This window comes from Notolepis coatsorum (assembly GCF_963971535.1).
Source record: "Notolepis coatsorum genome assembly, chromosome: 8".
Taxonomy (NCBI): Eukaryota; Metazoa; Chordata; class Actinopteri; order Aulopiformes; family Paralepididae; genus Notolepis; species Notolepis coatsorum.
The window spans coordinates 93233106-93247051 of record NC_140172.1 but is presented as its reverse complement, the minus strand read 5'-3'; the positions used below and the strand labels follow the sequence as shown (position 1 = coordinate 93247051).

Sequence of the window (13946 nt, the reverse complement as noted above, 5' to 3'; positions counted from 1 at the left end):
TTTCCAGGTGCTCAAAGATGCTTTACATGGGCAGGAGAGACAAACTATGGCAAAACAAAAAACAGAACAAAACAGAACAAAAATAATACATGGCAAAATAAAATAAAACCGACAGAATTAGAGGTCAAAAGCAAGATTGAAAAGGTGGGTTTTGAGGGCTGATTTAAAAGATGTCAGGGTGTTTGCATCACGGATATGGCTGGGGAGGGCATTCCAGAGGGAGGGGGCAGCAGCAGCAAAGGCCCTGTCGCCCCAGGTCCGGAGCTTGGTCGTGGGAGGTGTTAGGAGGTTGGCATCTGCAGACCTAAGGCGACGGGTGGGTGTGTGACGGTGGAGGAGGTCGGACAGGTAGGGAGGGGCAAGGTTGTTGAGGGCTTTAAATGTGATGAGTAGTATTTTAAAATGTATCCTGTATTTGATTGGAAGCCAGTGGAGGTCGTGGAGGACAGGGGTGATGTGATCAGAGCGACGGGTGGAGGTGAGCATGCGGGCAGCAGAGTTTTGGACATATTGGAGTTTATTGAGAATAGTGTTTGGTGAGCCGTAGAGGATGCTGTTGCAGTAATCTAGTCTTGATGATATGAATGCATGAACCAGTGTTTCAGCAGCGGAGAGTGATAGGGAGGGGCGAAGACGAGCAATGTTCCGGAGGTGATAGAAGGCCGATTTGTTTATGTGGTTCACATGGGGGAGGAAAGAAAGGGTGGAGTCCAGGATGATGCCAAGGTTACGGACGTGAGTGGAGGGGGTGACAATGGTACCATCAATATTTAGGGTGAAATCCTGGGTGTGGCTGGTGAGGGATTTTGGACCGATAATGATGATTTCTGATTTATTGCAGTTTAATTTGAGAAAGTAATTTTGCATCCATGTTTTGATGTCTGTGAGGCAGGTGCTGAGGGTGGAGAGAGTGGCTGGAGTGATAGTCTTGGTGGAGAGGTAGAGCTGAGTTTCGTCTGCATAACAGTGAAAACGCAGGCCATGTTGGCGGAGAATCAGACCAAGTGGAAGGATGTAGAGGATGAAGAGCAGGGGACCAAGTACTGAGCCTTGGGGGAGAATAATGTCTGGAGAATGCCTGGAGAATGCCTGGAGAATGCCTATAACATGTCTGGATAATTCCCGGAGAATGCCTGGAGAATGTCTGGAGAATGCCTGGAAAATGCCTATAAAATGTCTGGATAATGCCTGGAGAATGTCTGGAGAATGTCTGGAGAATGTCTGGAGAATGCCTGGAGAATGCCTATAAATGTCTGGATAATGCCTGGAGAATGTCTGGAGAATGCCTGGGCCCTCATGCATCAACGTGGACGTAGAACTTGACCTACTTCCACACGTAAGCACGGAATGTAGAACTAGCGTACGCACAGGGAAGTCGGCATTCATCACACGTGCGTACGCAGGCTCTATGGTCCTCCGTGTTGATGAATACCACTTTGTTCTACCGTCAATGCTCGTGCATGATTATCCATATATGGTCATGAAAATGAGGAAACACCCCCCATGGGATGTGAAATAATGGACGGACCCGAGCGGAACCCTGAGAAACTCCACGAAGATTGTTCACTGCTGTCGAACCAAGAAGACACTATCGCGTATTGTGGGATTAATAAAAGGCGGACTCGTAAACGGTGATGTCAGATATCAACGGCTCCCTAAGACCATTGCTGCAATTCTGCCTGGACAGCTCAAAATACTAATAAAGACCGTTCGTTGACCACTGTTTGGCGTTGGTTGTGTGTCATTATAACCGTGCTGTAATATGAATGCCTTTATTAGTTGTGTTCGATTGGCTATATGATTTTTAGATGCATCTATTTTGTTGTCGGCTAATAAAGACCGCGCTGGAATATGACTGCCTTTTCCCGTGTTGTTTGATTAATACCCCAGGGATTAAAGTTCTCCTCAATTTTATTCCAAATCGCGATGGATCTCCCGTCAATTTTCTACCTGCTGCATATGATTTCTAGAGGCATACTACAATCTATTTTGATGTCAGTATTGGGTAGCCTATATAAACAATATAATACGAGAGCATATACAAGAACAATGAATCTCACTGCATGTATGATAGCCTGCCTTTCAATACATGAACTTGAATTCCATCATGTTTGTGTGCGGGACTCACAAGGCTGTAGTCACAATGGGTGGTACCGGTGTACAGTAATAATAACAGTCCACACAATATCACGATCCATGCCATAGCCTATGTTCTATTAGGACATGATCTGTGACGACAAATGTTCTAGAATGTTTGATTAAGATATCATACTCTGACAGCATGCCTATGAGCAACAAAAACGCGAACTTGAATCCCATCATATACATAGTCTGTCCACTATAGTGTCATTGCAATGCGTTTTCTATTCTTTCTTATACAGTAAAAAGGGGGAAGAACACTATATTCATATGACTTGTATTCTGCTTACAGCTTCGAAGTTCCACTTGTTTCGTTTAACGTAAAGCCTTTTAAATATAATCAAAACGTTCCCGTGTTTCTGCGGTCTGCGCAGAATAATAACGAGTTGAGCTTTATGATTTATGATGAATTGAAAATGGGGGACCCTGATGTAAACAAGACGAAAGTTGGTCTGCATCCCCAATCAACAATTGTATGTACTGAGCTGTACTGTACCCATTCTGCAATCTGTTAATAAACTTTTCAATCAATCAATCAATCAAGCTACGCGGAGCGCAGTCAGTCAGTAGCCTACACCCCGTATATTCCGATAACGCTATATAAACCATGCTGCATTCATTCTGAGAGAAAGACCTATTATTCCAAATGCTATTTATAGGGTTTTGACCATAATTACACTACTGTTGCTATTTTACAATGAACTAATGAACTACGGTTCGTACAGAACTTGCCAGTGTTATTATGCACAGAAGCTCATTTCCTTGTTGTAATAATATATTCTACCACTGGGCGCTAGGTACGCCAGGTCTGAACTGTGCGTAGATGTAAGCACGAAGTCAAGTTCAAGTTCAAATGGATGAATCCCACTCTTTGCTTAGAAATGATCGTACGCACAGGGTAAGCACAGATCTGTGCGTAGAACACGTTGATGCATGAGGGCCCAGGAGAATTCCTGGAGAATGCCTGGAGAATGTCTGGAGAATGTCTGGAGAATGCCTATAAAATGCCTGGATAATTCATAGAGAATGCCTGGAGAATGTCTGGAGAATGCCTGGATAATGCCTGGATAATGCCTGGAGAATATCTGGATAATGCCTGGATAATGTCTGGAGAATGCCTGGAGAATGTCTGGAGAATGTCTGGATAATGCCTGGAGAATGTCTGGAGAATGCCTGGATAAATGCCTGGATAATGCCCGGATAATTCCTGGAGAATGCCTGGAGAATGTCTGGAGAATGTCTGGAGAATGCCTATAAAATGCCTGGATAATGTCTGGAGAATGTCTGGAGAATGCCTGGATAATGCCTGGATAATGTCTGGATAATGCCTGGATAATGCCTGGAGAATGTCTGGATAATGCCTATAAAATGCCTGGAGAATGTCTGGATAATGTCTGGAGAATGCCTGGATAAATGCCTGGATAATGCCTGGATAATTCCTGGAGAATGCCTGGAGAATGTCTGTAGAATGTCTGGAGAATGTCTGGAGAATGCCTGGAGAATGTCTGGAGAATGTCTGGAGAATGTCTGGAGAATGTCTGGAGAATGCCTGGAGAATGTCTGGAGAATGTCTGGAGAATGTCTGGAGAATGTCTGGAGAATGCCTGGATAAATGCCTGGATAATGCCCGGATAATTCCTGGAGAATGCCTGGAGAATGTCTGGAGAATGTCTGGAGAATGCCTATAAAATGCCTGGATAATGTCTGGAGAATGTCTGGAGAATGCCTGGATAATGCCTGGATAATGTCTGGATAATGCCTGGATAATGCCTGGAGAATGTCTGGATAATGCCTATAAAATGCCTGGAGAATGTCTGGATAATGTCTGGAGAATGCCTGGATAAATGCCTGGATAATGCCTGGATAATTCCTGGAGAATGCCTGGAGAATGTCTGTAGAATGTCTGGAGAATGTCTGGAGAATGCCTGGAGAATGTCTGGAGAATGTCTGGAGAATGTCTGGAGAATGTCTGGAGAATGTCTGGAGAATGTCTGGAGAATGTCTGGAGAATGCCTACACCTCCTGTGTCTTACCGATACAGTTTCCCAACAATGGGCAGTGTTTACTTTGCACATTGACACTCTGGATACCCAGCTCAACAACAACAACCAGGGTAGCAGGAGGAGCTCCCCTCTCACCTGAGACGATGAGGCGGGCGCTGTTGCTCTGTCGAGTCTCCCCGGTGTAACGGTGACGCGTCATACACCTGTAGTTGTAGAGGCCGTCTTCCATCTGGACGTCCAGGATGTATAGGGCTCCCTTAGATGTGATGAGAAACCGGGACACTGGTGAGAAGAAGAAGGAGAAGAAGAAGGAGGAGGAGGAGAAGAAGAAGAAGGAGGAGGAGAAGAAGGAGGAGAAGAAGAAGGAGGAGAAAAAAAACGAGGAGGAGAAGGAGGAGAAGGAGGAGGAGGAGAAGGAGGAGAAGAAGGAGAAGGAGGAGGAGAAGAAGAAGAAGAAGAAGAAGAAGGAGGAGGAAAAGAAGGAGGAGAAGGAGAAGAGGAAAAAGTTAATTCTCAGTTTTATTTTGCATTGACATTGCAACAGTGTTTTGTGTGTGTATTAATTTCTATACGCTATGGTGGGTACATTACACTTTACAAGGATATAAGAAAGAAAAAAAGAAAATCCAATATCGGAGTCACTTAGCAAATATTTGCAAGTCAAGTGAGGTATGAAGCCCCCACACACGCTTTGTAGTCACCAAACATCTGCTGCAGCCCATTTAGCTCAGCGTAGCTCTGAGGCTCGGTGACAAGCCTGTGTGCGTCGTGGGGCTGTGTAACACAACTCGTTATCATGTAGTTCATCACTCTCTTCTCTCTCTCTCTCTCTCTCTGGGGAGAACTCTCTCCCTCTCTCTCTCTCTCCTCCAGACTAAAGCGCAGGGAGCCGGAGATCACAGAGTGCTTTGATAAGGCATGGCTGCGCAGGTCGGATGTGCTAATATCATGCTAATGTCATGCTAATTTGCGGGGAACACATGGAGTAGCGAGAGGTGGTTGGCGTTTATGAGGAGTGATGTGCCGCCTTGGCTGCTGGTGGCTGCCGGGTTGTTTCCTGTGGTGGCAGGCAGATGATGGAGAAGCCAATTTGGGACGGGGAGCAAAAATGTGTGCTGCAGCATGGTGGAACGACCTGGATCCCAGCCCTCCTGAAATCCTACTTCCATCTTTCTCTACTTCCGTCTTTCACTACTTCCATCTTTCACTACTTCTTTCTTTTTCTACTTCCGTGTTCCACTACTTCCGTCGTTCACTACTTCCATCTTTCGCTACTTCCTTCTTTCACTACTTCCTTCTTTCGCTACTTCCTTCTTTCACTACTTCCTTATTTCTCTACTTCCATCTTTCACTACTTCCATGTTTCGCTACTTCTTTCTTTCGCTACTTCTATGTTTCGCTACTTCCATCTTTCACTACTTCTGTCTTTTGCTACTTCCATCTTCCGCTACTTCCTTCTTGCGCTACTTCCGCCTATCGCTACTTCCGTATTGCACTGAATTCTGTCTTGCGCTACTTCCGTCTTGCGCTACTTCCATCTATCGCTATTTCCATCTTCCCCTACTTCCGTCTTGCGCTACTTCCGTCTTGCGCTACTTCCGCCTATCGCTACTTCCGTATTGCACTGAATTCTGTCTTGCGCTACTTCCGTCTTGCGCTACTTCCGTCTATCGCTATTTCCGTCTATCGCTATTTCCGTCTTCCCCTACTTCCGTCTTGTGCTACATCCATCTATCGCTCGCTATTTCCGTATTTCGCTATTTAAGTCTTTCGCTACTTCCTTCTTCTCGCCGCTTCTATCCTTTGCTACTTCCAAAAAAAATTTCCCTCTCAAACTCAATTCTGGCAATTGTGATTTCATTAATACAGATTTTTTAAGACAGAAGTATCGATTCACTGGGACGTATCCAGGCTCGAGGAATGAGCTTGGCAGAGGAGTACTGGAGAGACATGGGGTCTGCCAACACGGCTCAGGGAGTATCAAAGTTACATTTAATTTAAAACTAACTTAAAATCATGGTTGAGAGATGGTCAAGTGTGCAACCATTTTAACTGAGGGGTTGTGATGTATTGTAATGTATTTTAATGTATGTATTTATTTGTATGTATTTTAGTGTATTGTAACCTATACTGATTCCTACTGTGTTTTAATTATTGTACTATGTTTTAATTATTGTAGTGCTCATGTCACCTGCCACCAGAGACTACAGTTGAAAATTTGCCAACTAAACTGGCATATTTACAGTCAAATGTTCCTTAATATGCACTGTCTCTGTATTTTAAACCAATGAATACAAATACAAATCATAGCACAAACCTGGGTGTTAAAGCCTTTCATGTGTATAATCTATGAGATTATAATTCTGAGAACTGAACATTCTAATGACAATGTCACTATGACTTATGCCTGTCCCCAACAAAGGATTTGTATAGTCGACTTTGATTGGCCAAAATGTGCAGATAGTCGACTACCTACCTATATATATATTAGGGATATATTAGGGATGTCCGATATTATCGGCCTACCGATATTATCGGCCGATATTTGCATTAAAATGTAATATCGGAAATTATCGGTATCAGTTTAAAAAATATATATAATAATAATAATTGTATTTATTTTTTTACATTTATTTAACCTTTATTTACCCAGGCAAGTAAGTAAGAACAAATTCTTATTTTATTTATTGTCAAAAGTATGCATAATGTTGTGTTAATTCCACAACAAGAGATATGGATTATGTAATGTTAATTAGCTGAAATGATTCAGTTTTTTTGGGGGGGAAACCCTGCATATATCGGTATCGGTTGATATCGGTATCGGAAATTAAGAGTTGGACAATATCGGTATATCGGATATCGGTAAAAAAAAAGCCAATATCAAACATCCCTAATATATATATATATAAAAAAAAGTATCATTCTATTTGGGCTAATGGGAGTTCTTAATGTTTGAAGGAGTTGACTGAAGGCTTCTTGTCCTCTGCGAAAGCATGCAATTGGTCCTCTGATGGATACATCTTGATATTTGTCTAGTGTGTTCATTAGATGGGTGAAATCCTCTTTCAGTGCCTCTGTGCCCGTTTTCTTAGGCAGTTAGCCTCTCTGGTATGTGCGCCATTAGCGTTAGCCACGTTTCTAGGCCTCTTTGCTTTTGGAAAGAATGATATAAAAAAAAGAATAATATAAAAAAAATAAAAAATTGCATTTGACTAAGAGGTTGGCAGTCGACTACGGCTCCTTTCAATCGATTAGTCGACAATTCCACTAGTCGAGGTCAGCCCTACTATGACTACATGGTAAAATTCGAACAATTCCTTCCTATTATGACAGCTTCATGCAGGACGAGACACACCTTTATGCCTACTGTAGTGGCCCTTGTACAGTGCAGCTAAAGCACAGAAGGCCAGATGGGTTGTAGTACCTGGACCTCATGGCCTTAAGTAGCCTATACAGAATATTGATTGTGGTATTTTCTCATTGGTTGTTGGAATAAAAAAAATCTAAAAGAGAGAGGAACATCGGAAAGAGAGAGAAAAGGAAGAGTGTGTGAGAGAGAAACAGAGAGAGAGAGGAGGGGAGCGAGGATGCAGCTATTGTAAGCAAGCGTTGACCTAGTTAGAAATGAGAGACCATGGATTTGATATCCTGAAGGGGTTTTCAGCTTGTGGTCTAAATGAGGGGGAAGGAAAGGGTGTGTGTGTGTGTGCATGCATGGTTGTGTGTGTGTGTGTGTGTGTGTGTGTGTGTGTGTGTATGTATGTATGTATGTATGTATGTATGTATGTATGTATGTATGTATGTATGTATGTATGTATGTATGTATGTATGTATGTATGTATGTATGTATATGTATGTATGTATGTATGTATGTATGTATGTATGTATGTATGTATGTATGTATGTATGTATGTATGTATGTATGTATGTGTGTGTGTGTGTGTGTGTGTGTGTGTGTGTGGTGTGTGTGTGTGTGTGTGTATGTGTGTGTGTGTGTGTGTGTGTGTGTGTGTGTGTGTGTATGCATGTGTGTGCATGCCCATGTGTATGTATGTGTGCCTGTGTGTGTGCCTGTATCATGTAACCTTCACATCACACCTGAATTGTACAGGTTGTTGCAAATGAAATTTCTTTTCACGTGAAGCAGATAATCAAAGAAGAAGGCGAGGCATCGCACGTTGACGGGCGCAGGCTTTATGAACGAGAGGCGCTTTCATTAGAACAGACTGCTTGTCACCCGTGACAAAAGGAGAGTAGGGAGCGTGAACACAATCAGAACAGTGGTGCGTGCGTAGACACAAACACACACACACACACATGCACACGCACACACGCACGCACACACACACACACACACACACACACACACACACACACACACACACACACACACACACACACACACACACACACACACACACACACACACACACACACACACACACACACACACACACACACACACACACACACACACACACAGACATGCATGCATGTACACTCACTCACTCACTCACTCACTTGGACCATCACACAAACAAGCTTTGCCCTGGCTGGGTTTGATATATTTCTTCCTGTGAAATGGTTCATGTTGGAGAATTGTGCACAGAGGTACTTGACAGGGTTTTGTGAGGTACCTAAGATGAGTCGCTGTTATTAAAGATCTCAAAATGACATATGTGTGTCACAAATGCAGCAGTGTTGGCCATGTCTTTAACCCTTCTACCACACTACAGAAGGTTAACCCTTTCACTACCACACTACAGAAGGTTAACCCTTTCACTACCACACTACAGAAGGTTAACCCTTTCACTACCACACTACAGACGGTTAACCGGTGTGGTAGTGAAAGGTTAACCTCCTGTAGTGCGGTAGTGATGTTCTCACGTGGATTTAACACTTGATTTTACTTGAGTTTTCAAGGTACTGTACATCCCGTCATTATGGAAGACAAAAAGGCAACCGAATTGAGAATACGTTTAGAATCTTTCCTTGGCAAAGTTCCCCCGGGGGAGGTTCTATGGCTAACTGAAACCGTCTGTGTTTCTTGTTCCTGTTAGCAGGTGTAGCAGCAGAGCAGCCCTGCCTGAAGCCTATAAGTCTAATATCTCCCTTGGCCAGTGGGGGGTTTCCCCTTTGGCCGACCCTGTAGATGTTTGGTTTATCGCGTTAATTAGATTAATTAATTACACAGCAAATTATTGCGTTATGAAAATTAACTCAAAATGTATTACAAAAAAATTATAATAATAATTTTTTTTTTTTTATCTCATTATCTCATTTATCTCAAGAACGCAGAATACACATTTACAGACTTTTTTTTTATATGGTCCATCTGCATGTTCTTGGTATCTGATTCTAGGGACATCTATGGATCTGAGGGAATGTATTCCCAGTGTCAGAAATACTGTGTCTGTTACTAGGCTTGAGTAAATTGTAATGAACCAAATGAGAATATCAATTAATATTTTTTTTATCTTTGACTGTGAATAACACCATGCTCAAATTGACCAGACCTGAAAAATCTAAGCAAATTAATAGATGGAAGATGATTAAACAGAAGGTTTTGTAGATACAGTACTGAATTCCGCCATCCGGACACATGCAATTTGAAATATGATTATAGAATATAGAATATCAGGCATAAAATGGTTATGCGATTAAAATGCGATTAAAATTAGATTAATTAATTACAAATCCTGTAATTAATTAGATAACATTTTTTAATCGCCTGACAGCACTAGTTTAGACATCTCCAGTGAATGAGAATGACATCATTGTATTGGAGTTTTTGCTCCCCCCCCCCCCCAATGTAATAATTGCATTGTTTTTGGGTTTGTTCCTCTAACCGTTTCCAATCATTGCTCTCTCATCAACATAATATTATTGTCAGAGAGCCGAGTGTGGATGCCCTTGTTTAAGCTGTAAGGGCATTTCTGTGTATGTTTGTCTCACTGCAGATATCTGAAATCACATTGGTGTGTGTGCGTGTGTGTGGGGCCGTTTAGGGCGTATAATACACAACAGATTTCTATATGTATATGTCACAGTGACAGTATACGACTTAAATGGCCCCTCATATGTGTGTGCGTGTGTGTGCGTGTACGTGTGCGTGTACGTGTGTGCACTTGCGTGTGAGTGTGAATGTGTTTATGCAGCACACAGATGCGCAGAGGGTCAATAATAACGATGGAAAGGATCCAGCAGGCTTTCCTCTTCGCCACTCCACCTACTGCATACTAACATGGCCAGGGAGAGAGGCTCCACTGTCTTAATGCTCAGCTCAGCTCAGTGTGTGTGTGTGTGTGTGTGTGTGTGTGTGTGTGTGTGTGTGTGTGTGTGTGTGTGTGTGTGTGTGTGTGTGTGTGTGTGTGTGTGTGTGTGTGTGTGTGTGTGTGTGCGCGCGTGTGTGCGTGCGTGCGTGCGTGCGTGCGTGTGTGTGTGTGTGTGTGTGTGTGTGCGCACGTGTGTGCGTGCGTGTGTGCGTGCGTGTGTGTGTGTGCGCACGCGCGTGTGTGTGTGTGCGTGCGTGTGTGCGTGCGTGTGCATGTGTGTGTGTGTGTGGGTGTGTGTGTGTGTGTGTGTGTGGGTGTGTGTGTGTGTGTGTGTGTGTATGTAAGTGTACTATATGTATAGAATAGAATAGAAGTACTTTATTCATCCCGAGGGACCTTTGGCACTACACATCACTCACAGTAAACTTCCTATGTTACATTCTAATATATACATATACTACTATAAAATGTCCTATGTTACAATCTAATATAAAATATACAGTAAATATATCCAGAATATACAGTAAGTGTAAAATTGGACTATATGTCGGTCTAAAAAGTAAAAGTAAAAGTAAAAGTCCAGGAAGATAGTACTGTCACCCTGTGCTCAGTGATGCAGTGAGGCACAGTGATGCATTATAAAGTCTGATGGATGTTGGAATGAAGGACTTCCTGTGCCGTTAAGTGCTACATTCAGTGCTATATTCTGCAGCTATAGCATCTCTTCCCCACAGGTGGCCTCCCGGCTTGCCAGGCCCCCGGCATGTACTCCTCCACCCACCCAGGTGCTTGGCACCAGCGGCAGCCAGGGACACACAAGTCCCTCTGTCTCCGCTTAAACTACTAAATAGATTCAATTAATCCTTATACAAGCTGCACTGAGCTCTCAATTAGACGCTTTATTTACTTGAATTGAAGTGAAGCTTTTTTTCTGTTTCAAATTAATCTTTCACTATTTCCATCTTTCGCTACTTCCATCTTTCGCTATACTTCCATCTTTCACTACTTCCTTCTTTCACTACTTCTTTCTTTTGCTACTTCCGTCTTTCACTACTTCCATCTTCCGCTACTTCCATCTTTCACTACTTCCTTCTTTTGCTACTTCCGTCTTGCGCTACTTCCATCTTTCACTACTTCCTTCTTTTGCTACTTCCATCTTTCACTACTTCCTTCTTTTGCTACTTCCATCTTTCACTACTTCCTTCTTTTGCTACTTCCTTCTTTTGCTACTTCCTTCTTTCACTCCTTCCTTCTTTTGCTACTTCCGTCTTGCGCTACTTCCATCTTTCACTACTTCCTTCTTTTGCTACTTCCATCTTTCACTACTTCCTTCTTTTGCTACTTCCGTCTTGCGCTACTTCCGTCTATCGCTATTTCCTTCTTTCGCTATTTCAGTCTTTCGCTACTTCCGTCTTCTCGCCGCTTCTATCCTTTGCTACTTCCACACATGTTTTTCTCTCAAACTCAATTCTGGCAATTGTGATTTCATTATTAATACAGATTTTCTTTTTGAAGACAGAAGTATCGATTCACTGGTACGTATCCAGGCTCGAGGAATGAGCTTGGCAGAGGAGTACTGGAGACAGTGGCGGCTCTACCACTAGGGGCGCTAGGGCGCCGACCCACCTGCTGGCCAGCTGCTGTTAAATCAGAGAAGAAGACAATAAAACTTTTTCGTTTTTGTGTTTTATAGCCCTATAAATAATATAAACATGTTTAAAATTAATAATATTTACTCATTTTAAGTATGTTTGTATTTCCAATGCACAATATAACGTTATTATCTAAATTAAAAAAACATCGTTTTCCAGAGCAGGAAGTGACATCACGTTTTTTTTTTTTTTCTCGTATTTCTCGGCCCGGGCTATACGCGATAGCGCTCTGAGTGCGCGTCACAGTTTGATCGCTGTCTCCGTCACAGCCAATCAGTGCATACGGTGTTGTGCGTTGAAATATGACTATTATGTTGGAATCCGAGCGCGATTTGAAGCGGTCTAGAAAGCAGCGTGAACTTCCGTGAGAATTTCCATAGCCGCATTTCGCGGAGACGCTCTCTGATTGGCCGACGCCAGTATTTTTTTCCATGGCAGAATTTCACAGAGACGATCTCTGATTGGCCGAATCCAATTTCTAATGTTCCAATTCTAGCTTCTAGCTTGGTTCCTAGGTTGGTCCTAGGTTGGTCGGTGGAGATAGTTGTGTTGTTGTGAGATGCATGCAGCTGTTTGTCTTAGAGCGTGCCGTGCCTAGGTTGGTCGGTGGAGATAGTTGTGTTGTTGTGAGATGCATGCAGCTGTTTGTCTTAGAGCGTGCCGTGCCGTGACTGCAAGTTCTTTAGACTGTTAAGCTTAGGCACTCTTTCAAAGTTGGTTAAGGTTAGAGTTTGTCTTAGAGCATGGCGATAGAACGCCAGGTAGTTTGCAGTCTGTTCGAGCGGAAATGGACAAAGGAATGTAATTGTTGAGTGTTGTGCTAACGAGCTCAGCTGAGCTAACACTTGGCTAACAAGCTATATGGCGGATTATACACGTTTATCAAGCTCTCCTGCCCTGGACGTTTCAACTAAACAGTGAGTCTCTCTCTCTCTCTCTCTCTCTCTCTCTCTCTCTCTCTCTCTCTCTCTCTCTCTCTCTCTCTCTCTCTCTCTGCTTAACGTTAACGTTTGTAAATAGTTTTTTTTAGGAGCAGTACTGTTAGGCTACTGCTGTGCTGGCCATTCATGAAGCGAGACATTGCTGATTGTTTATTTATTTTATAACACAAGACTATGACTACCAACTGCCTAGCCAGCCGTGTATCAATCTTGGATGCAATAATAACGTTACTTACCACACTGACTATGTCGATGGCTCATTGATTTAACTACTGCAGCTCTCTCGGATTGAAAATACGTGGATTATGGCTTGTTCAATATCGTCTATGTTTGAATGAATGAATGAATGAGAACTTTATTAACAGATTGCAGAATGGGTACAATACAGTACGGCTCAATACACACAATTGTTAAGGGGATGCAGACCAGAGAAAGACGTTTGTCTTGTTTACATCAGGGTCCCAGATTTTCGATTCATATCGATAGTTTAATAGCTAGCCTTGGCTCGTTTAACAATATGCAAAATATGTGTACAGCCCTGTACTCATACTGAAGTTAACAGCTGAGCGACTCGTTCATAAGAGCCGATTCATTGCCGTGAGCGTGAGTCGAATCGCTCACGTCTTGCCATGAGTCTTGCGTGGTACAGTACTGTACTGTACAAAATATTTGGTATAGCGCCCCTAGTGGCGAAGTACCCACCGGCCGCCACTGACTGGAGAGCCATGGGTCATTGTAGCACAAACCTGGGTGTTAAGCCTTTCATGTTTCATCTATGAGATTATAATTCTGAGAACTGAGTCATAACTTTTTTTTTTTTATCCACTTTTTCTCCCATTTTCTATATTTTCTCCATCCCAATTTCGTAACATCCAATTCAACCCTCCCCTGTCACGAACGCTGTTTCTTGCCTCCCACAAGCCGGCTGCAATGTGG

At 42.9% G+C, this 13946-nt stretch overlaps 1 protein-coding gene across 1 annotated transcript in view; it reads right to left on the bottom strand.

The window, feature by feature from the left end:
- dscama (Down syndrome cell adhesion molecule a) overlaps positions 1-13946 on the bottom strand; it is a gene marked incomplete at both ends in the record, with an annotated part of 242599 nt that overhangs the window by 112712 nt on the left and 115941 nt on the right. The window contains one exon of the mRNA XM_084320475.1: positions 4278-4424. Coding sequence (XP_084176601.1) covers positions 4278-4424 — 147 coding nt within the window. The remainder of the gene's footprint in view (positions 1-4277; positions 4425-13946) is intronic.